A 24,011-nucleotide genomic window follows, 5' to 3' on the forward strand; every position below is an offset into this window, starting at 1 on the left:
ACAGTGGTACCTCGGGTTAAGAACTTAATTTTTTCTGGAGGTCTGTTCTTAACCTGAAACTGTTCTTAACCTGAAGCACCACTTTAGCTAATGGGGCCTCCTGCTGCTGCCGCGCCATTGCTGCATGATTTCTGTTCTCATCCTGAAGCAAAGTTCTTAACCCGAGGTACTATTTCTGGGTTAGCGGAGTCTGTAACCTGAAGCGTCTGTAACCTGAGGTACCACTGTATAAGCCACTGTGGCGTAATGGTTAGGGTGTTGGACTAGGACCTGGGAGAGCAGGGTTTGAATCCCCATTAAGCCATGAAATTCACTGGGTGACCTCGGGCCAATCACCATCTCTAAGCCTACCCTGCCTCACAGGATTGTTGTGCGGATGAAACGGGGGGGGGGGGGGGACCATGTATACCACCTTGAGATATTTGGAAGATAAAAGTGGTGTAGAAATGTAATACTGAAGTATGTCAGGTGTAGGCACATGACTTTTTTTAACGGTGGCATCCTTTCCCAGCTGGTCCCCCCAAATGTTTTGAACTGCAAGTCCCATCATCATCAGCCAGTTTGACCAGTGTCCAGGGATGATGGGAAGTCCAAAAACATCTGGAGGACACTGGATTCGAGTAAAGGCTGCTCTGTGGAATGCCCTCCCTAAAGGGCCAGTTGGCCCACCTGTTGCTCACAATTGTGTAAGATAGCCAAAACTTGGATTTTTAAGCAGGCCTTTGGGCTAAACTCACTGGATTTTTTATGTTCATTTGTTGCATGCATATACTGGCTTTGACAAGGTGGTTTACAGTTTTGAAATACTAAAATAACACCTGTTGATTTGCTGGGAGGAGGGTTTGTTCTGGGTGGCTGAGGTTTTGTGTTCATGGATTGTTTTACGCTGAAGTTTTTTAATTATTGCTGTTAGACATTCTGAGGGTTGTTTGATAGGAAGCAGGAATATGAAGGTTTCAGCAGAATAAATCAATAATGCAACTTTTTATTTTTAAATATACAGGACCAATATATGCTGAAATGATCCAGAATCTGCTTCTGCCTGTTCTTCAAAACAAGGAATGCAATTTGGTTCGTTATAATGTGCATTGTGCATTGCCAAACACAGCCGATTCCCTCATTGGAAGAGCTGCACACATTGCTGTTCTGGACTCGGACATATTTTTAGAAAAGTTTTTTCTTGTTGCTGCCCTAAAATACTTCCAGTAGGAATAAAAACATTGTCACAGACTTGGCTATTACCTCATTAACAGATGAATCAAATAATGTGTGATATTAAACTGTAGCTGCTGCTGCATTTTAAGAGATATTTATACTTTTTTATATGGAAGGTAATTTATATCGTCCATGTGAGGAGCTTTTTTAACATCAACTTTACTTTCTAGGTAATGTGGCTGTGCAATATTTTTTTTAATGTTTATTTCTACTTTTTTCTATTTTTCTTATTTTGGGTACCTAATTATTTCAGAACTGAGATTTAAGCACAGTATGTAAAGTTGGTGGACTTACAGGTTCTTAGACTGCAAAAGGTCAATGTTTTTATGAGTCTTTGGATGCCAAACCAAGTCCAAATTTTAACAAGTCTAAGAAGGTATTAAATTTGGTTGTCCTGTTTGGGATTGGAGAAAGCTGAACTGGAAAAGCAACTGTTGGCTGCTAAAATAGCTACAATAACTGTAGGTCTGTTCAAGACCACTCTTGAGTCGCCTGTTTGTTATATCACTACATTCTAACTGTTTTCTACAGAATCATTACTGAACATGCTATGCCTGTAGAAACTACATTTTCTACTGATCTCAATAGCATGATGGTTTACATTTTCACCTTTACTACTGGAACTTTAGTTTTCATAAGCAAGCAGCAATTAAGGATTTTTGAATGTTGAAATGTGAGCTGCCTTCAAATGGAGTTTTGCAAAGTTTAATAAAATTGTTCTTCTGTCGGTTCAGTTCTTCAGTGAACCTTTTACATGGGACTTCCTTGTATGTACATTTTTAAAAAGCAAAGGTTATAAATTTCTGCAATACTTTTATGAATATAGATTTTTAAATATTACGTTTTATTGATAACAAACTGCTGTAAATAGAAATCAGTTGCATCTTGAAACAGAACAAAATGATAAACTTTAGTGATACTGATAAATGTTTTTAATATACAGGAATGTTAAAGGTCTATTGAATTTTTATTGGTGCTGAACAGCATTGAGATCAATATTCTTCATTCTTTTTTACCTGTTTCACATGGTAATGCACTTAAAGGTGAAGAAAAGGGGTGAAATTCAGTAGTGCTGTGCTGCTCACATAGATCCAGTGGAAGCATCTACTGATGCAATAGGAGGAGGGATAATCCCCCTCCCTGTTGCAGCCCATCACCACCTTCCATGCTCTTCTGTACAGCGTCTCAACCCTCTGAAACATTTTTCTTGGGGGAGGGGGCATACAGGAGGGTGCAGCAGGAAAGGGAATCCCCGCCCCTTCTTACATCGGCAGATGCCTCCTGTGGATCAAAGGTGATTTCATGAGTAAAATGGCAGCACTGGATTTTACCCAAGGTCTCATGTATTCGCTAACTGTAAGGAACAGATTTTCTGAAATTATAAATTTGTTGTATATCTAGTGCATGTTTATTTTTTAGCATTGTGGTATTGCATCTGGTGTTAATAAATTGAGCAAACTTCTAATAGATGCAGAGAGAAAGCAATTTTTTGCTTTTTTCAAAGTGCTAAGGAATATATATAGTTTCTATATATATAGTTTCTAAGCAAGGTCACAGTTTGTTGCTTATACTTAACATTGCAAACACTCCACTCAGCTTTTATATACCTTCAACTCTGTTGTTTTTGAATGGCTCTGTTGAAACTTTTGTTTTTCTGTGTCGTTCAAACATTTGCAAAATGTCCAGCAGTGAATTGTTCTATAGGTGGTATTTGTTTCTAATTTTGTGGACTAATCTACAATTGTTAGCTGCACTTTTTATTTTATTTTTTTATTTTTACAAGAGATGTCTTTTTAATAGACATTGCTGCTTGTTCATTTTACCTGTTGCACTAATAACCCAATCTCATGCATATTTCCTCAGAAGTAAATCCCACTGAGTTCAGAAGGAGTTACTCTTGAATTAGTGTGCATAGGAATGCACCATTATCTATTACCAGTTGTGATGGCTATGCGTACTTATGCATATTGATTCACAAAAATATATGGCTCCTTGTATGTGCATTAAATGAATGGTTCTAAGAGTGCATTTTTTCCATTGTTGGCTTCTTGGGAAGTAATGCACCAGAATTCTCATGCTAAGTGTAGGCAACTTAGACTTAAGCCTAAGATGATACTTAAGGGTGGGGGGTGTCTGCTAGAAGCAGCAGGCTGTACATGAATGTGCTTGTGGATTCTCCATTCCCCCTCTCCCACTTTTAGGTTTAATTTCTGGGACTTAATTTTTTCATACTGCTGTGTTCTGCTCACAAGAAATCACTTGAACCTCTGAAGTTGTGTTCAACTAAGACATAATCAGAAGTAGACCCAGTGAAATCATTGGACTCAGGTTAGTCACAGCTAACTATTAAGTTCATTGATTTCAGCGGGTCAGCTCTGAGTATGAGCTAGTTAGATGCAACCTATTATCGGCTGATGCTCAACAACTTAGTACTGCACTGTGAACATTGTTTGTAGCAGCAGCTGCTGACAGTGAAGGACAATGACGTGTACCTGGCCTCCCAGCAGCAGCATTGTGGCTGTATGCCAGAGCAGGATGGTAGCAAGGGCAGTGCAGTGTAGGTGCACCTGTGGAAATGCCAGATTGACTCTGCTGGTGAACCTCATCACTGTCCCAGTAAGTGGCAGAAATGCTGCTGCTGAGAGGCTGGGTCTGCATTGGTGCTGCTCCTGGTCTGTGATTGCAAATGGTACATTTACTAGTGCAGTGTGTACAGCTGTAGTGGAAGATAGGATTCATTGCATGTTTGATCTTTTCAGTCTCTTTGTGATCTCTGTGGTTCGGAGTATTAGCAGGCATACAGCCATAATTTAATGTACAGTGGTACCTCGGGTTACATACGCTTCAGGTTACATACGCTTCAGGTTACAGACTCCACTAACCCAGAAATAGTGCTTCAGGTTAAGAACTTTGCTTCAGGATAAGAACAGAAATTGGGCTCCGGCAGCGCAGCGACAGCAGGAGGCCCCATTAGCTAAAGTGGTGCTTCAGGTTAAGAACGGACCTCCGGAACGAATTAAGTACTTAACCCGAGGTACCACTTTATTTGAAAGTAATATGGTGGTACTACTTCAAATGTTTGCATCCACATATACACACTTTTTACTTACCTTCACAACTCTGTAGTTCACTCTCATTCTCATTCTGTATATGGAGGACTAAGGCAGAGATTCAACAGCAGCCCTTGGGGTGTGGTAGAAGATACAAGCCCCAACATTTGTTCAGACTGGCTCTGATCAAACTCTAATTGTACATTGTTGTAAACAGGCAGTTTAGTGGGGGCTTGATAACATTGTGATCCAAGTATACATTAGTCCTTTGCCTGGATATTTCCCACTGGCTTGAGGCATCTGCTTTTATTACAGAAGACAGAGTAACATGATCCCATTTTAATACCTTTGCTGAGTTTTAACAATATTGCTTTCTAGGATGCTCAAGCTGAGATTTTCTCCTATAAGAAAACCATGCTTGTAAAATTTAGTCTTTTTTTCTTCCTAAAAGCAGTAAATAATGAATAAGCTATCTCCATCACCATTTTGCTACTGATAGCAAAGTTGTTTACTGATACAAGAATACTTGTTTACTGATACTGTTAAGTCTGCTTTAGGCTCCTGTTTCCTCTTTCAGTTCATTTAAGAGTACAAAAGATACTACTAATGCATCTGCAGAGAAGGGTAGATTTACTTGACTACAAGGATCACTATCACATAGTTGCATTTTGAGTCTCCTGTGGTCACAATTAATTTCTGTACGTGTTTAATTGTTGCATCTGTACCTTATCTAGCCCCAGTGTTATAGCTTGTTCTGCAATTCTTCCACCAGAGGTTTGCTGCCCAGCTATTGCCATTCCATGTAGTATTATGCAACTATGTATAGCTAGAACTGGACCAAGGCCAGCGGGAAATAATGAGTTTATTGATTAAGAGTTTTCTGGCTTCTCATTTCACTTAAAAGGCCTGTGTTTCATTCTTTTTTGGCCGTGGCCATTCAAATGATGTACTGGCACCGTAATAACTGCTACTTAGTCTACTTTCTCTTTGGTGCCATTCACTCAAGAGAGAGAGAGCGCCACTCCTTGCAGTTATTTTCCTAGGACGTTTTTATCTCATTGCCATCCCTTCCATCAATTCCATAATTAATTTCATTCTAATAGTAGGCAAAGTCCTAACTTCTGAGCACTGGTGTTGTTCCATGGTTCTAAGATCACAGTTTGTTGTTATAGTTATCCTTAAATGTGCAAGGGAAATGTTCACCATTTTTACCCTTCCTGAGGATGGTGGTGTGTCTTAAAAAGCAATTGCTTCATGTTGAAGTGGTTTTGAGTATTCCTCAATATTCACAGTATACAGATCCAAAATATTGATTGTAGAGACCAATAAAAGCAAACCTGTGTGCAACGCCACCTTTATACATGTACTCAGACCTTACAATTGCAGGAACCTCCTCCTTTCAGCTGTGAGAATGATAGAATGATAGTATTCTTGCTAAATTATTTCCCCCACAATGTATAATTGTATCCCTCTGTTTTATTATGCTGTTTCTCTCCCTTGTATGCTCCCTAGTCTGAGGATGATCAGGAATCCCATCTATATTACTACCAAGATAAACAAGGAACATTACCATCTTAAAGTTGCCAACTGAACTGGGGCCAAAGAGAAAGGTCTCTGGCGCTAGGCATGCCTACCTGAGGGGAGCTTTCCACAACCAATAATCATGATTGAATGCTGAACTTGTAACTGCTCATCTCTTGGTCCCACTCTGTGGTTCACAGGTGTTCTAGAGGTGCCAAAAGTCACCACTTTTCTAGTGACCCTGGGGTTCTGCTCGTTCACAAGCTGTAGAGTCGGCGGGAATAAACCGGTAACTTGACTTCCTACTGCGATTGTGAAATGAAAACCTGCAATAGTTTTTAAGTTTCTGACACTTACGATGTTAAAAAAGAGGTGAGATAATAATAATAATAATAAATTTTTATTTATATCCCGCCCTCCCCAGCCAAGCCGGGCTCAGGGCGGCTAACAACAATCAAATAAACAATCAAATAATAACACATTCTAAAAATATTTCATTATAAAAATTAGTTAAAATCAAATTGATGGCAACCGATTAAACAAAATTCTGTGCAGGTTGCCAGAGGAGGGAGTCAGGCTGCGCCCTGGCCAAAGGCCTGGCAGAACAACTCTGTCTTGCAGGCCCTGCGGAAAGATGTCAGGTCCTGCAGGGCCCTAGTCTCTTGTGACAGAGCATTCCACCAGGTTGGAGCCGCAGCCGAGAAAGCCCTGGCTCTAGTTGAGGCCAGCCTAACCTCTCTGAGGCCTGGGACCTTGAGGGTGTTATTATTTGTAGACCGTAGGTTTCTCTGTAGGGCATACCAGGAGAGGCGGTCCCGTAGGTACGAGGGTCCTAGGCCGTATAGGGCTTTAAAGGTTAAAACCAGCACCTTAAACCTGATCCTGTACTCCAGCGGGAGCCAGTGCAGCTGGTATAGTACCGGATGAATGTGATCTCGCAGCGAAGACCCCATAAGGAGTCTCGCCGCGGCATTCTGCACCCGCTGGAGTTTCTGGGTCAGTCTCAAGGGCAGCCCCACGTAAGGCGAGTTACAATAATCCAGTCTGGAGGTGACCGTCGCATGGATCACAGTGGCTAGGTCAGGGCGAGAGAGATAAGGGGCCAACTGCTTAGCTTGGCGGAGATGGAAAAATGCCGCCTTTGTTATAGCTGTAATCTGCGCCTCCATAGAGAGGGAGGTATCGAAGATTACACCCAAACGCTTAACGGACGGTGCTGGCACTAATTGCACCCCCGCAAGAGATGGGAGTTGCCCCCTCGATCCCATATCGTCCCGCCCCAGCCAGAGGACCTCTGTCTTCGAAGGATTTAACTTCAACCGGCTCCCACGTAACCATCCAGCCACAGCTTCCAAACATCTGGTCAGTGTGTCTGGGGCCGAGTTAGGATGGCCATCCATCAACAGATAGAGTTGGGTGTCATCAGCATACTGATGGCAACCCAGCCCAAAACTCCGGACAAGCTGGGCGAGGGGGCGCATAAAGATGTTAAAAAGCATCGGGGAGAGAATCGCACCCTGAGGCACTCCACACACCAAGGAGTGACGCAATGACAATTCCCCCCCAAGCGCCACCCTCTGTCCCCGATCAGAGAGAAACGAGCGCAGCCATTGAAGGACTGTGCCCTGGATCCCCACGTCGGCAAGGCGGTGGTCCAGGAGTTCGTGATCGACCATGTCAAAGGCTGCTGACAGATCTAGAAGAATCAGCAGCCCCGACCCGCCTCGATCCAGCTGCCTGCGGAGATCATCTGTTAGGGCGACCAGAGCCGTCTCGGTCCCATGACCAGCACGGAAGCCGGACTGGAATGGATCCAAAGCAGATGTTTTGTCCAGAAACCTACCAAGCTGTTCAGCAACTGCTCTCTCAATCACCTTACCCAGGAATGGAAGATTCGAGACCGGGCGGTAATTGGATAGATCTAAGGGATCTAATGATGTTTTCTTTAAGAGCGGACGCACCACCGCCTCCTTCAGTTCCCCTGGGAATATCCCGGTGCCAAGGGACAAATTGATGATATCCCCCAGGGGGGCTCTAATCAGCCATGACGGGCACGGGTCAAGAGGACAGGTGGTGGGCTTTCCAGCTTGGAGGAATCTGTCCACATTGGCTGGAGATATCCGGTCAAAGTGGTCCAATACTGGACCCGAGGACAGTCGAGGGGCCTCCAGTTCCTTTATTGTATCCAAATTGGCAGGGAGGTCATGGCGGAGCAACAGGACCTTCTCCGCAAAAAAGCTCGCAAATGCCTCACAGCTGTGTGTCAGATTGTTATTTAAATTTGGCTGTCCTTCAAGGGACGTTAAAGACCGAATTATACTAAATAATTGCGCCGGGCGAGAGCTAGCGGATGCAATGGAGGCCGAGAAGTAAGACTTCTTAGCGGCCTTCACTGCCATCTCTTAGGTTTTCATAAAAACCCTATAAGATGTTCTTGAGGCTCCGTCACGGGCACCCCGCCATACTCGCTCTAGCCGTCTGAGGTCCCGCTTCATTTTCCGAAGCTCCTCGGTAAACCAGGGAGCCCGGTTTCTGCGGGGTCGCAGAGGGCGCTTAGGTGCGATCTCATCAATGGCTGCCAGGAGCTGGGTATTCCAGCCCTCAACAAGCTCAGTCAATGAGTCGCCAGGGGGAGCAAGGTCCCGCAAGGCTTGACGGAATCTATCAGGGTCCATCAGCCTCTGCAGGCGAGCCCAAATCGGCTCGCCACCTAAGCAGGGTGGGGGTGGAAAGTCAATCCTGGCTTTCAGAGCGTAGTGATCAGACCATGGCACCTTCATCGAAGGAGACATGATCACATCTATACCGGCGCCAAAGATCAAATGCAGCGTGTGGCCTGCTTGATGTGTGGGGCCCGAAACAAACTGGGAGAGCCCTAGTGTCGCCATGGAAGACACCAGGTCCAGAGCCTGTGAGGAGGGAGTGGCATAAGCGTGGAAGTTGAAGTCTCCCAATACCAATAGGTTAGGGAACTCCAAGGCCCAGCCGGCCACCGCCTCCAGCAGGCCTGACAGGGTGGCTGCTGGTGCGCTAGGTGGCCGGTACACCAGCCAGACAGCCAAGCTCACCTCAGAGCCCCACACTAGGCCAACACATTCAATGCCAGGGATCGATGGCGATGGTAGAGCCCTGAAAGGACAATCTTCCCGGATTAATAATGCCACCCCTCCCCCCCCGGCCCACAGTCCGTGACTGGTGGAGGACGGAGAAACCCGGGGGCGCCATCTCTCGTAAGGTAACAGTTACCCCTTCGCGCACCCAGGTCTCCGTCACACAAGCCAGGTCGACTCCCTGCGCGGTAAAGAAATCTCGCAGGGTAGCGGTTTTGTTGCCTATAGACCTGGCATTGCACAACACCAGTGAAGGAGGTGAGTAATCCTTGCTCACCCTACCCTCGTCCCTCGGGATGGGGCGCAGATTGGAAGGGGTACGAGCATATCCGTATCTCGATCCCCTTCGCCTATAACATCTGCCCCCACCGCCATACCTCCCTTGCCCCTCCACGGTGAGCTTAGTTCATAATGCTACAGTTTGTTTTTGACGGTCTCGCAAACGTCCAAAGTCACTCCAAAAAAGAAATTCAGAACAGCTGCCACTCTTAGCAGTGTGACTTCTCAGTTCTCTGTATCAGATTTGACTGGCTTGTGTTTTTTAATGTTGTAAAGTTTGGTTGTGCAAGTGTTTTCTCCCCAGTTAATATCTGTTGTATCATGTGATGTAGATAATTACATGTTGCCCATTCACTTGTACTTAAACCCAACTGTTCTTTGGGCTCATGGAGGAAGCAGAAAGCATTCAGTCAAGAGTCCCAGTCAAACGGGAAGTATAAAAGACCTTGGACAGCTCTAAAGGACCCTGCTAAGGCAGCTACCTGAGATGTTGTCTTTTCAGGGAGCTAGAGCCAACTGAAGCCTATGTAGTCTGATTTGACCTACTCTGTCTTAGCTCCTGAGTCCTAAGATCTTCTTGCATCAGAAGGAGAAGAAGCTACCTTGCAAGGTAAGAAGACCTTTAAATCCTTTTGTTTTTACTCCCCATTACAGCACTGAGGTCAGAGGAATGCCTTATTCCCCAGTACCACTGATGGGAACAGAAATGCTAGAAACAAGACACATACACACACAGCCGGTTTTGTCTGACTGCCTGAGTGTGATCTGCTGAGTGTATTTGTGTCTGTCTTTGTGTATCAGTGTGTGTGGTCTGTGTATACGTGATGTGCCAGTATGCCTACTTTTGGCATGCAGCACTTGGAGGGGTGGCTGTCTGATAGGAGCGAGCCAGCAGTAAATCACACCCTGCACATTAGAGTTAACTCCTTATGAGCAAGAACAGAATCTGCACAGACCTAGCAGAGTGTCAGACCTAATGAGCACAGGTACCATAGCTGTCAACTTTTCCCTTTTCTTGTGAGGAATCCTATTCAGAATAAGGGAATTTCCCTTTAAAAAAGGGAAACGACAGCTATGACAGGTACTCATCCCCAATAGGTCTTCCCCAAGAATCAGTTGTCAAGACTAAAGGACCCTACCTCCCCACAGCCATCTTATGTCTCCTCTCCAGAATTTCCCCCCAAGCTGTTGGAGACTGTCTGCATGCCTGTCTTTGCTCCTCCTGCTTCATGCCTCTTCTGGTTCTGGGAAACCAGTGGAGAGTGGAGCTTGTCACAGGAGGAGGGGGAGACACCGTTGACTCTTCACCAGCCTGACTCATCTCTGCCTCTTGGCATCCCTCCCATTCGCCTGCTTTAGCTTCTGCCTCTGACTCAGGACCTCTCTCTGCCAGAGACACTCCCACCACACTAAGCCCTGTTATACCTTCAGCTTCCAACACCTCTTCCCAGTCTTCTCCTTGTTGACCACTCATTGTTGTCCCACCACCACTCCCCAGGCTCTGAGCCTTCTTCCCTTGGTTGATTCCCAGCTGGTTCCTCCCACCATTCCTGTGTCCAACCAGTCCATGACACTCCTTTATTGTGGCCTTTGGGCTGACAAAAAGCCATTCCAGTACTGCCCCTTCAAATCATTCAATGGACATTTTTCTGATTAATTAAACTACTATATATTTTGGAAAGTGACGTCCATCTCCATCTGTTCTGTGTAAGTTTGGATGCCTCTCAGGATAACCATTGCCAAACTTGGCACAAAGGTGGCCAACGTTTTCAGTCAAGATGGTATACTTTGGTATGACTGTGCCCTAACTTGGGCATGACTGATCCAAACTACTCCAATTTGGATGCCACTGAAGATACTGTCTCTCTATTTGGCAGGGCATTGCCAGATTTGACATGATGGGCCCAATCTGTTTTAGATTTCCCCTATGATTTCCTGTTGTGCCAAGTTTCATTTTTATAGTTTATGAAAAAATTGGGCACATAACTGCAAATAGGCATTAATCTGAACCAAGTAGCTATTGATTTGATGTAATATATTTTTTCATTTGAAAAATTTTATGTATTTTTCACAGACTAATAAACTGAAACAAACTAATGGCCCCCTACTCTCTTCTCTGTCTGGAAAATACTCATTAGGTAAAAAGATGGAGAAGTGGGTTCTTGTCTATGCTATGGTGATGAAGAGCAGAGTGAAGTGCAATAACACTAAGCAAGCCATTTTGTACTTCAGTAACCTTAATTTCTGCAGCTGTTACAAACATTTAAGTATATATGCCATTGAACAAGGAGTGAATTTTTGGCCATTAAGTGCTGTCTTTTGCAGATCATATTACTTAACAATGCCAGTGGGATTCCTTTCTATCCTGAACAGCAAACCCCAGTAAATAATGCTTATGACTCAACATATTATATATAGCATCACAGATTGTTCTAGTCTGCCTTTGCTATGGCAATACATTTTATGGAACTAAAAAGCTCCAACGCTTAAGTTTAAGTTAATGAAGCTCATCTGTGTTAAAACACTATATTCACACTTAACTTGGTGCCAACTGGAGCTTAGGTTGAAAAATCTGAAATTTATTGTTTTAGCTAGTAATAAAAGTTGCTCATTTAAGTGCTGCCATTCTAACAAACCAAAGAACTAAAAGTTTCTTCAGAAGTGGAATATTTCAGAAAGAAATATATTTGAAATTAGCAGGAGGCCTTGAGCTAGTTTCTAATAGTATATGGCTAGCTCATTCCACTAAAACTGCCTTATTTATTGGCAGTACAAGATTTAATTGCTTACAGAAACAACGAAGGTCAAAGACTGGAGTTATTTTGAAGTCAAACATGATATAAGGCTCCCTTCTATTTTGAAGAACTAGGAAGGCGAGGTTGTGTCTCTTCAGCTCTCTTATTCGTGGATGAAAGTTTCTATTATTTTAATGTAACTATGGAAATGAGTGTATAATAAAAGCACAAATGAAAATCCATTTGGATCTCTGATTTGTAACTGACAACCTGCTCCGCAGGAAGATAACACCTTAGCTGTTTAAACGGGGTAATATGTTTGACACGTCTGCAAAAATCTGAGTGTTTGGATTTAAGGTTCAGTGGAGTTAGAGAATGTGTAGTATAAATAAGGGGAAAAGTGATGGCAACCAGCCAGTAGCCTCCAGGCAACCAAGAGAAATGACTGGTGAAAAGTTGAGGGGAAGGCAGTGTTTTGGTGTGACAGGTAACAAGACTGACGAGGAGAGAGGAGGGGCCGTGTGTAAAAGAATGAGGCAAAAGAGAAATGTGTCTGTGTGGGCGGCTGCCAAGAAGGTCCAGGTTTCAAAGAAACAAGCTTTCTTGATATATATTTTTAATATGGATTATTGCTTTTAATTGCTAGTTGCTCTTGCGAGTTCTTTGAGAATGAGGAGGGGAGTATAAATATTTCACTATTTATTTATTTATTTATTTATTTATTTATTTATTTATTTAACACAAGTGATAAGCATCTTGATAAATTCTGAGGAATCCTTGAGTGCTCTGAGAAAAGAAAATCCCTCCAGGGGTCAGGAGGGAAGGACTGATGGAAGAAGGATACTGGTTGACCCAGAATAACCCCTCTTGTGGAGGAGCTCTAGAGTGTGTTTGTATAGAGAGAATGTGTCTGTGTTAGTGAGCTGTATGAGACTGCAGCCGAGTGGTTTTAAGATTTTAATTTGTAAATTATGATGTTATGAGGGGGATTGGTTTAAACCTTGCTAAGTGTGGGGTTGCTGCTCTTTCCACTCTCCCCCCTGCTGTTCTCTGTGTATTTTTAGTATACTCCGGTTTTTAATTTTATCTGTGTACATCAAGGTTATAGTGAGATTAATATAAACTCAGAACTACCACAGAATCGTGTTATTCTTGCCAGAATGGGCTGGTTGCGTGGGATAAAGAAGCACTATAAAAACTGAACGGTTTCTCAATTTCTTTCACCAAGTGCTAATTAGTCACACTTCAGATGTGCAGGGAAGCTCAACATTTTAGGTTGTGCATTGTGTGACCTTTGCAATCCCAAACTGGTGAAAAGGAGAGGGAGAAAGCTAAAAGTAGAACACCACTGAAAGGAAAATATATCAGTATTGTATATTTTTTTAATGTAATTTTAAGATTACAAATCCTTTTTTTGCAATTTAGTTGCAAAGGGGAGTTAAAATTAGATGAACTATTAGATTAAGATATGTAAATCACTGGAAATTATGAACAAAGTACAACATTTTAGTTCAAAGCTACAGTCCTCTTTTGGGGGGCTGTATGTTTCCCTCCCCTCCCCCATAAAATACACATTGATGCTTGTTTTGCAGAAGTCAGAATCTTTCCTCAGTGTAGTACGTCCATTGTTGAGACACTCCATCATTCAACTCTATCCCAAAGTGCAATATCAAAATACTAACTTAAGGAAGTTCACAGAAAGCTTTCTGTCTCTCCCACCGCAATCACCTGTGCCTCTACAAAGGGTCAGGGGACAGCGTGAGACAAGATACAAAAGACTACTGGAAGAAGAGTTGCTCCAAATCGGGTGGAATTCCACCCTATTTTGGGCAACTCATCCCTCCATCAACAGTGCTCCATTAAAATACTAAATCAGATCATTTGTAAACAGGCTTTTTAGTGGGTAGGTGCATGTGGTTGCAGAAGGAAAGCATACAGGAAATGTTCATTTCATTTAAGTTTCTCTGGAAACCAAATCACTGCTTACAATGCTTTAAAAACCTCTGGAATGCAGTTGTGCTATTGGCTCTTCTATCTTGCAGGGATGATCAGTGACATTGGGGAAATTTGCTACCATGGCTAAGCATCTTTTTTTTTAATGGCACACCCTGGCCCACAATTCAATACATGTGTCTTATTGGTTGCTGTTCCTACTCTTAATTGGAACAACAGCTAATGGTGTGGACATTACAATATGGAAGCACACAACCATTGCTTCTATTAACACCGTGTGTTGTGTGGAAGGAGATTAGAGCAAATTGCAGGAGATACACCTAAACACTAAAGTCAAACATGAGTTGGCAAAGGAGATAGCCATGGCCACAACTACAATCAAGTGCCATTCCAAAGTCCATGCAGTGAGATTATTAAATATAAAAGACTCAGGTGTGTCCTCTAGCAGAAACCACTTGTTTTAATAAGTAGGCAGTAAGCAGATCACTGAGCTGCTTTCTGTTTTGTGTGTTGTGCTTTTGCATATGATTGCACCAATATTTGTGCAAGATTTGGTGTAAAGGAAATCAGAAGGAATTCTCTTTGTATATCCTCCCTGTTAAAATCAGAATGAAGGCTCAGTAAAGACCCAGCATAATCTAAGATCTGCATAAACTTTGTGCAAGCAAATTAGGGTGAATGCTCAAGGAGAAGGTTGGTGAAATCCTAGGACTGCAAAACAAGGAATGTGTCAGACCATAATACATGGCTGATAAACTGCATTTGATCATTTTCTGCAGGTTGTGTTGAATACTGCACCTACGATCAAACATCTGTAATTCATTTGGGAAATGTACACCACTCTGGTGAAAGGATTATAGATACATACTGTATGTAGTCTAAGAGTTAAAGTTAGAGAAAGAGGGGGGAAATGTTTGTCTGCATTCTGACTTCTAAGATACTTAGCAGGCATTAGAGCTTTGTTGGTAAAATACATCTCTGATGGCAGCTCAAGAGTAAATGAGAGAGAAATTGCTGAGTTTTAGTTATGCCATTTAGATTAATGGTTTTGCAACTCTTGTTGTGACATGACCTGCTAAGTTTATAGCATTTTGTTGCAGTTACTCATTTTAGCAAGCAAATAACAATGCCCTGGTTAATACCGGGCTATTATTAGGAGTGCTGCATTAACAATAAAATGAAAACAGGGCTTCTAATCTAAATGATAGTGACATTTAAAGCATTTTTGTGTCAGCCCGGGAGAGAAAATGCCTTGACAAAAACGTTTGTTTCAACACTTTCTGCTTCGGTAGTGTTTTATCTCCGTAAAATATAATCCTGCCATACTGCCTGTCAATTATACTCTTACCACAAAAAGCTTGGTAAATATATAATGCACACAGAATAGCTATAGGCAACTGTATCAGGCAGTAACTTACAGGGGCAAACAAGACAACCCTGTACAGAGTAATCCTATACACGAGAAGCTGGTGTAAAGCAAACTGGTGTAAAGTTACACCACATCCATCTTCTAAGTGTGGAAGAGGGAAAAACGAGCCTTTAAAATAGTGTTTTGAGTTACACCGCCTTTTTTGTGACTTAATTTACAGTGAGTTGCCACGTCACATGACGGAGCTGAATAGGCTTCAGATAGGGTCTACACTAGCTAAAGATCCACCAGGATCAGATTAGCCAGCTGGGTCATGTCTGAGCTGGGATGAGGAGATATGCCAGCATATCTCTGGCTAAGCAGAGGATGAAGGAGTTACTGTATTTTTCCGTGTATAAGACAATATTTCCTCCCAAATTTTTAAAGTCTAAAATTGGGGGTCTTATACGCAGAATGTTGCAATTAAATATATAAATAAATACATGCCGCCATCCATATTCTCTCCCCCCAGCCTCCCCTCACTACATGTCAAACCCTAGTCTGGTACTCCTCCCTCCCAGCAGCCCCCACTCTGGACATTGTCCCTTCCACCTGGTTCCCACAGCCGCCCCCTGGCTACCCAAGACCCCCCATCCCCCCAGCACACTCACTCAGGAAGCTCTGGCAGTCGCAGCTCCTTGATCAGCGTCCGCATCTGCCGGCGCTCATGGAGTAAATACGGTACATACCGTAAATACTGAGACGAAAGTGCACCACACAGGCGGGAGAGCTGGAGCTGCAGCTACAGTGAAGTTACACTGAGCTGACAGGAGCAGGTGCCATTACACAGCTTGCCTCGCTGTTTGATGTTTAAATATACGGTACTAAATATACCAGTGTTTTTAATATTTAATAAAATATCAAAGTTGTTTTGCTTGGTGTTTAAAATGTTTATTTCTTAATTTTGGGCTCAAAAAATAGCGGGCGTCTTATATGTGGGGGTGTCTTATACATGGAAAAATACAGTGAACAGGTATTGTCCAGCTCAGCTAGGAACCTCCTGACTCAGCTGGAAATCTGCTGAATCCTAACCTGTTCATCCTGGTGGAGTTTGCTACAGGATTGATCCCAAAGTGAACAGACTTGTTTAATCATGCCTGAACCCTTCTCATCTCAATGAAAACGTTCCCTGGATACCAGGGAAGCGAAGGCACAGTAAAACTCTCACCATGGAGGTGGATGCAACAGATGACCAGCTCCCCATGTAATCGTACACTCAACAAGTTACAAACTTGATAAATTGTTCTGTATACACCCATACTATATGTATATACTATATTATATGTAGCAGGTTATAAAAACTGCTGCAAACTAGCATAGCACACCTAAATAGTTACCTCTGTCATTTTTCACTAGAACTCCATCTGGGGGCCTCTGTTACACCATCTATGCATTTAAGCAGGATTGGAATTTAAAGGAAAGAGGCATTCTTGGTGACTGCCAGCATCGTAACTTTGGAACCAAATACCTTCACCAAAGCCTGTGCATTTTCTGGAAATAGTGTAAGACCATTCGGATTGCTTTATGGTGGCCAGACATACGAATAAAGATGGTTAGGGCTAAATAATTAGCACATTGCCACTCATCCTGAGCCACTGATATGGATAAATGTATAATTTAATTTTGATTGTGAACCATCCCAGCTTTGCACAGCGCATTTGCTGCTACATATGTCTGATTACTATAATGGTGACCTCTACTTCTTTGCCACTATGATGTCATCTGCTTGGTCATAATGATTGTACATCATAAGTTAGATTCATTACACAGCCCTTGTTCAAGTAAATATGTAATTTCTTGATCTGCTTTGCCAGCACAGCAGTTTGTAGGATCTGATTGTAGGACAAACATATTTTGTTACCAGAAATACACATAACTTTACACACTTATTATCTAGCGAGCAAGCAGGCAGAATGCTGGTGTTGGTTATCTAATGCAGGTTGATAACAGACTGAAGTTCCTGTTAGCTCCCAGGGAAGAAGTACAGGTAAGCAGATAAGTGGTATACAGAATTTTATTCATTTTTAAGTTTATATTGATACCTTGTCTAGCAGAAAGGAGAAAAGGAAAAAAATAAGTACAAAAGGTTGTGTCGGAGCAGTACAGTACATAATTTTTAAACTGAGTGGTATCTAGAAGCAACATACTTCAATCTGGAACCCTAATTTCAGCTATGTGTACCTATGTGTTACCTAATTGTGAGTCAAAGGACACTTTTATTTATACATTTTTCAGAGATGTAGACTGATACTGAAAAGATTCCAGGTTGGAGCCTCAATAACCTTGGCTCGGGGTAATATCATGAATATGCATATTTTGCATAGAATAGAGACTCAGATTGCTAAAATGGATCATCTGCTGACACTAATAGCACTGTCCATTATTGTACAACCTAGCTCAAAAGAAACAAGTCCAATAAATCATGGAAATCGTTAAAATATGGTAAAGATTGTGAGAACCAGGGAATTTTCAGTGCTTAGCTATCAGGGTTGTTATGCATGAGAGAAAACATAGGTTTTTACAGCATAGATTTAGCAAAATACCACAGGCAGACTGTTGATGGGAACAGACTGCTGCCGACACATATTTCCAGTGCTTAAAAGTTTGCACAGGCTGCCCATACGCTACTGGACCAGATTCATGTTTTTTGTATTTACAAGGCCATTAGCAGTTTGGGTCTAGGATAATTTAAAGGATGCCTAATCTCTTATATTCCAGCCTAATCACTCAAGTCTTTGGGGAAGTTAGTGGTTCCCCCGTGGCTTTGGTGCACAGCTCATATCCACCGGGAGCCATGAGTTTAGTACTGTGGGCCAGTTTTATGGAACTTCCATCCAGTTGAGATCAGACCATCTCTCTCCTGAATGTATGGCACCTATGGAAGACTTTTTATTCCAGCAGGCATTTTAATTCAAGTTTGATTTCATAGTTTTAACTGTCTTCTACTATTTTTGTATTGTGCCCTTGTGAACTGCTTAGAGAAGACCGTGGTTAAGTGGTATACAATTTTTGAAATAATAACTAGCTAAATAAATAAACAAACAAATAATAACAATTGCTAGCACTTCCTGTTGTGTGAACTGACAAATATTTATTTTTAGCTCCAACATGCAAGGATAACTAATGGTATATTTGGTCAATAGCCTTGTTCTGGCTCCCTAAAAACATTCCCACAAGGAAGAATATAGCTCCTGGAAGCAGCTAGATATAACAACCAGCACTTAGACCCCTCCCTACACAAAAAAGACAGACAGACATATAGATATACATATATTCAGAGTCCCGTGTTCTATATTTGTTTTTCCAGCAAATTTAATTGGCCATTGGGGTTGTACATGCAACTTTGTGTAAGATGTTATGAATCTGGACATTTTAGGACTTGGAGGCAAATCTCCTGAGGTTCTGAAGGGGTTTTGAATGGATTGCCACTGACCTGGCATACAGCAGTACAATTCCTGTGCCTCCTTCCTTTCAATATCACCTGCCCTGCCAGGTGCTATTGGGGATGTACTTCATCTGGGATTAAATTTGCTGGTCTTATTTCTACCACAAAATAACAAGGGGGGGGCACTGAATTTAATTGAATACTGGTTCTGGGAGAGAGGGCTTTAACTCTCCCTTGGCAGAGTTGCAGTTTGCCGCCCTGGAGAAGAAACATAGGCACCTGTGTTTCCCACCATAGAACTAACAGCAGATGCAGGAGGTAATTTAGATCACGAACTTTGAGACCAGAAACAGAACACTCCCTCTCTGGCCTCACTTGCTCAACTAGAATTCCCTGTAGCTGTTTTAAAGTAAATCAGAGCTACCATATAACTTGCAGTTCGGCTCTCTGTGCTCACCTCTACCACCATAATTTCTGTTTGCCGAAATCATGCCTGTGTCATCTTTAAGGACTTGTGAATTGCAAATAAAAGTTTCCATGGTGGTGGCTATGGTAACACTGACAATTATGACAACAGTGTTAAGAAAGCAATGACCACCCATACAATGGGAGCAGGGACAACAGATAGGTACAGTGGTGCCTCGCAAGACGAAAATAATTCGTTCCGCGAGTCTTTTCGGCTTGCGATGTTTTTCGGCTTGCGAAGCACGGTCTGTCGCAACTGCGCCTCTTCAAGTGGCTTTAAAAAAAAAGCGCAAGACGTTTTCGTCTTGCAAAGCAAGCCCATAGGGAAATTCGTCTAGCGAAGCAACGCAAAAACGGAAAACCCTTTCGTCTAGCGAGTTTTTCGTCTTGCAAGGCATTCGTCTTGCGGGGCACCACTGTAGTATATTTTGCGAGCGGGAGAAGAAAAAGATGAGTGAGTTGCTAACACAGAATCCATTGCTTCCCTGAGAAATTCTAGGTGCTCATTGTTTTGAAAGATAAAGCTGAGTATAAAATGTCAAAATCAAGACTTTGAAATATCTACACACCTCTCCATCCATCTGCTCATACTATAGATATCTCGGGGATAACAGCAGAAAATAGGTGCTCAGTCAATATTTATTTCTAGGCTGCAGTGTTCTCGACAGAATTCAATTGCACTGTTCAATCATTATTGGGCTAAGTTCTAGGAACATTTGAAGCTGCAGGGGCTCTTCTGGTCAGCCAGTCCCAGATGTGGCCCCAAGACATGTGGAGGGGAAAATAATATTGTGGAAAATCATTGCATATCAGCAGAAGAGACAGGCAGGCAGAGTGCAGAGGGGGAGAAGCTGAGTCATTGAGGCAGGGGAGAATAGCAAGAAAGACCAATGGGGGATAGAAGCTGTGAAACTAAGATGATGTATAGACTATACTTTTAAAGGACATTCAAAACACACACTTCCCCATAAAAAATTCTGGACACTGTAGTTTACTCCTCACAGAGTTACAATTACCAGCAACCCTTAATAAACCACAGTGCACAAAATTATTTGAGGGAAAGAATATGCTTTGAATGTACATTGTGTACACAGCCTTAGGCAAGAGTTACAAATTGGAAATAGTAAGAATGGAGAATAGAAGCAGGAAAGAAACTTAGAAGGAAGAAGACATGGTCATGTGTCTTAGAGGGCAGTAGCAGAAGGGGTAAAGAAATTCAGAACCAATGGGTTATTATAAGAAAGATAACCAATGGGTTATTATAAATTTTGTGGCTAAAGTAAGAGCTGTTCGACAGTGGAATTTGCTGCCAAGGAGTGTGGTGGAGTCTCCTTCTTTGGAGGTCTTTAAGCAGAGGCTTGACAACCATATGTCAGGAGTGCTCTGATGGTGTTTCCTGCTTGGCAGGGGGTTGGACTCGATGGCCCTTGTGGTCTATTCCAACTCTATGATTCTATGATTCTAAAGGCAAAATACTGTCTTCTTAGGAAAGCAAATATTATCTAGAGAAATGTCAGGTCTAAATAAAGAAAAAACTCACTTTTGGAGTCTGAAAATACTGAGGGGCTGATGAGATTTGCCAGAGCATTGAATATAAGATGGATTGTGCCCATTTTGACAGTGGATAATTAAATCTCCGGGGGGGGGGGGACACACACTTGTCTCCAAACAGCTTATTTTCACAGAGAGCAGAATGATAGGGTTACAATGGAGAAATGGGTGCAAAATTCTTGTTCAGGTGCTCATTTGCTGGCATACAGGAAGTTTTGTTTTGTTTTTGCACTCCCAGTTCCCAACTTCTAGGAGCAGTTTATAAACCAGGAATAGATGCAAAGACATTTCATTGAGCTTCAAAGGCTGAGTGTGCTAACAGCCTAAATAAAGAAGGGCTGAAGAGATGCTTTTTGCCTTATTGCCACCGACTCTTGCCTTGTGAGCAAGAACAGATGAAGAGAGCAGGAAATCCATGAGAGTTTGGAGGAGAGAGCAGGTGTCCCACTGGAGCACTGAGCTTCTGTTTTCTTGCTGATTCACCATGCCATATGAATGGTGGGAGGCTTCGAGAAATCCAGCTTTGGGAAAGCAACTTACACTACCCCCATGCACTGCTGAATAACTTAACAGTGCCTTCCTGGATATCTGCTTACAAATGTAATTGCTAGCTATTCTCTTTCATTTACCTGAAGGGATTGGTTATTATTAATGCCTTGCTGTGGATTTGGTTTCTTCTTTGTGCATATGCAACAGAACTAGGTAGTACCGAGCAACCTGATTGTTTCACACAGCGGCATGGTGAAGTAGTCAGTACTTCCTGTATTCCATACAAGCAGACATGAGAAACCTCAGGTCTAGGGCCTCTCTGGGAATCTTCCCAGGCCACACACACCCCCTCACTGGCTCTGCTGCATGCCCCCCTCAAGTGCGTTTGGCTGGGATGTGCAAAACAGGATCACATACTTTGCTCCACCCTGCCCATTTTTGCCTCTGCTCTGAAAAAGGCTGCCCACAAGGGAATGCAGTTTTCAGGCAGATAAAGGGTCCCTACCCATAATATAGGGATGCGGGTGGTGCTGTGGGTTAAACCACAGAGCCTAGGACTTGCCGATCAGAAGGTTGGCGGTTCGAATCCCTGCAATGGGGTGAGCTCCCGTTACTCAGTCCCTGCTCCTGCCAACCTAGCAGTTCAAAAGCACATCAAAGTGCAAGTAGATAAATAGGTACCGCTCCGGCGGGAAGGTAAACGGCGTTTCCGTGCGCTGCTCTGGTTTGCTAGAAGCAGCTTAGTCATGCTGGCCACATGACCCGGAAGCTGTACACCAGCTCCCTCGGCCAGTAAAGCAAGATGAGCGCCGCAACCCCAGAGTCAGTCACGACTGGACCTAATGGTCAGGGGTCCCTTTACCTTTACCTTACCCATAATATGAGCTGGGTAGGCAATGATTATGTCATCATTTATTGAAGATGGGTTTCTTCATCAAGTGCGAGAGCTTGTAAGATCTAGAAGTGCAGTCATTAGTGCCCCAAGGATCTTGGCCATTGTTGGAGGCAGTATGTCTCTGAAAGCCAGTTGTCGGGAATCACAAGTGGGGAGAGTGACGTTAGGTCCTGCTTTCAGGCCTCCCATAGGTATCTGGTTATCTACTGTGAGAACAGGGTGCTGAACTAGATGGCCCATTGGGCTGACCCAGCAGAGCCCTTCTCAGTGATACATTTTTGCCTTCTTTGAATCTAAGCCAACTTAAACAGTAGCTGAATCAAAGCATCCTAAGGCACATTAAATGGTAATAGATTTATTACACATTTTGGGGACTGAAAGCTGACTTTGTCAACTGCATGAAATGAACTTGCATCTGTCAAGTATATATACCAACAAGAGTGTAAAGGAGAACAATGTAAGGTGGAAGCTGAATGGCAATGAGATGCAAAAAAAAAGTGTAGAATAAGCACAGTAATCCTTAATGCAATACATTGTTAGTAATTTACTTAGCATTGCTAAGAAGAATGCGGGAAAGGCGTTAACACGACCGTCTTAGCAATGCCGAGATGATTCATCTCCCACTTTACGTGTTTCTCTTCTACACCCTTGTGTGCGTGCATAGCATATACGCTGACTGCAATTTCACTTTAGGCAACTGATGACGTGAGCTTTAATCCACAGAAACACGCGCCATAATGAATTTATTAGCTTTTAAAGTGCTACATGTCTCTGATTTTGTCTATTCGTGGAAAAATAAATTATTATTTTTTACTAATAGGTGTTTTCTATGAGAAAGGTGAGGAGTGTTTTCACAAGCTGTGACTTTTGAGATTGTGTTCTAACTTTTAAAAAAAATGTTTTCAGAATGATTTATTAATTGCTGTCCTATTTTTTTGTAGAAAAGCCTGAAGAAGACCTGTTTGGGCTGAAACATGTTGGGCGTTAACAAAAGTGCATACTCTTCAGCATATATGGGTTGTATCCAATGAAGTCATCTGGTTTGTGCACAGACTTCTGCTTACACAATGGAATTTCCTCTCCCTTTCCTCCCCCTGCCCCACATCTATTATGCCCCCCCAACCCTCTGGAGCAGATTTTGGGAAGGGGACAGGAGAAGAAGGGGAAGTTCCATTGTACAAGCAAATGTCCTTGTGCAAGCAGGATGACTTTGTTGGATGCAACCCTGTAAGCTTAACTAGTTTAGATAATTTATGATTTAATATTGTTCTTTATGTTAGTCTTCAACCTACATGCTTGACAATCTTAGGGTCCTTTTCATATGTTTTATATGAAATCTAGTAATACCATTGTCATTTTTTCTAAATTTACACTATAAATGAAGTTTTTTACTCTACTGGCGGGGGAACTTGTGTATTAAAGCTTACAGGTTTTTAGCAACTTTTTAATACTAAATACAAGTAAAATAAAACATGCAAAATTCAACTACTCTATGGGATATCAAAACATGAAAACTGAAAACTTTCCAATGCCCCATTATCTCACCCAATATGACCCTAGCTTGTGTTAAGATTTCCCCCGTGTCATAATTGTCCAGAAAGCTCTATCACTGCTCCCCTCACAGAAAAGAACAGGAAGCTGGAGTGCACACAAAGTTTGGATTATTTCTATTGTGTATTTTCAAATTGTTATTTTCATTTTCAATACTGTGGATCTATTATGACCTTGTAATCAGTGGGACTGAGATCTTGGCAAGCAGATACTTTACTTCCCCCACAAAGCTTGGGCTAGACCTCAATGGAGGGGAATTTCTCAGGTTGGGGTACAGAAATCTCTCATCTCCTAACTGAACTATAGATACCGATAAGCTAGCAGTGAGAGAGGGGGGCACCGTTATTGTTGAACACCACCACATTCTCAGAGCGGTGTGAGATTTCAGGGTTTCCAGAATTCAC

General features: G+C 42.6%; 2 protein-coding genes and 2 long non-coding RNA genes across 7 annotated transcripts in view; 2 read left to right on the top strand and 2 right to left on the bottom strand.

Moving 5' to 3' along the window:
- Positions 1 to 3,241, top strand: part of FAM135A (family with sequence similarity 135 member A) — a 52,319-nt gene extending 49,078 nt beyond the window's left edge. For all 3 annotated transcript variants that reach the window (XM_081186907.1, XM_081186909.1, XM_081186908.1), the window contains one exon: positions 1,004 to 3,241. In XM_081186907.1, coding sequence (XP_081043033.1) covers positions 1,004 to 1,209 — 206 coding nt within the window. In that variant the 3' untranslated portion in view covers positions 1,210 to 3,241. The remainder of the gene's footprint in view (positions 1 to 1,003) is intronic.
- LOC308583166 lies at positions 3,003 to 16,963 on the bottom strand. Its single transcript, XR_014006103.1, has 2 exons — positions 16,609 to 16,963; positions 3,003 to 6,091 (listed from the first exon to the last, which is right to left on the bottom strand). It is a non-coding gene; the product is annotated as an uncharacterized lncRNA (long non-coding RNA).
- A 169-nt stretch (positions 16,964 to 17,132) lies between these two features.
- Positions 17,133 to 24,011, top strand: part of SMAP1 (small ArfGAP 1) — a 64,541-nt gene continuing 57,662 nt past the window's right edge. Inside the window, exon 1 of the mRNA XM_081186935.1 lies at positions 17,133 to 17,258. The gene's annotated coding sequence lies outside the window, so the exon portion shown is untranslated. The remainder of the gene's footprint in view (positions 17,259 to 24,011) is intronic.
- LOC308583156 overlaps positions 21,988 to 24,011 on the bottom strand; it is a 289,914-nt gene continuing 287,890 nt past the window's right edge. The window contains exon 5 of one of the 2 annotated variants that reach the window (XR_014006083.1): positions 21,988 to 22,023. This is a non-coding gene — a long non-coding RNA (uncharacterized lncRNA). The remainder of the gene's footprint in view (positions 22,024 to 24,011) is intronic. The other variant, XR_014006084.1, reaches the window with a different exon arrangement.

This window comes from Podarcis bocagei (genome assembly GCF_964188305.1).
Source record: "Podarcis bocagei genome assembly, chromosome: 3".
Classification (NCBI taxonomy): Eukaryota; Metazoa; Chordata; class Lepidosauria; order Squamata; family Lacertidae; genus Podarcis; species Podarcis bocagei.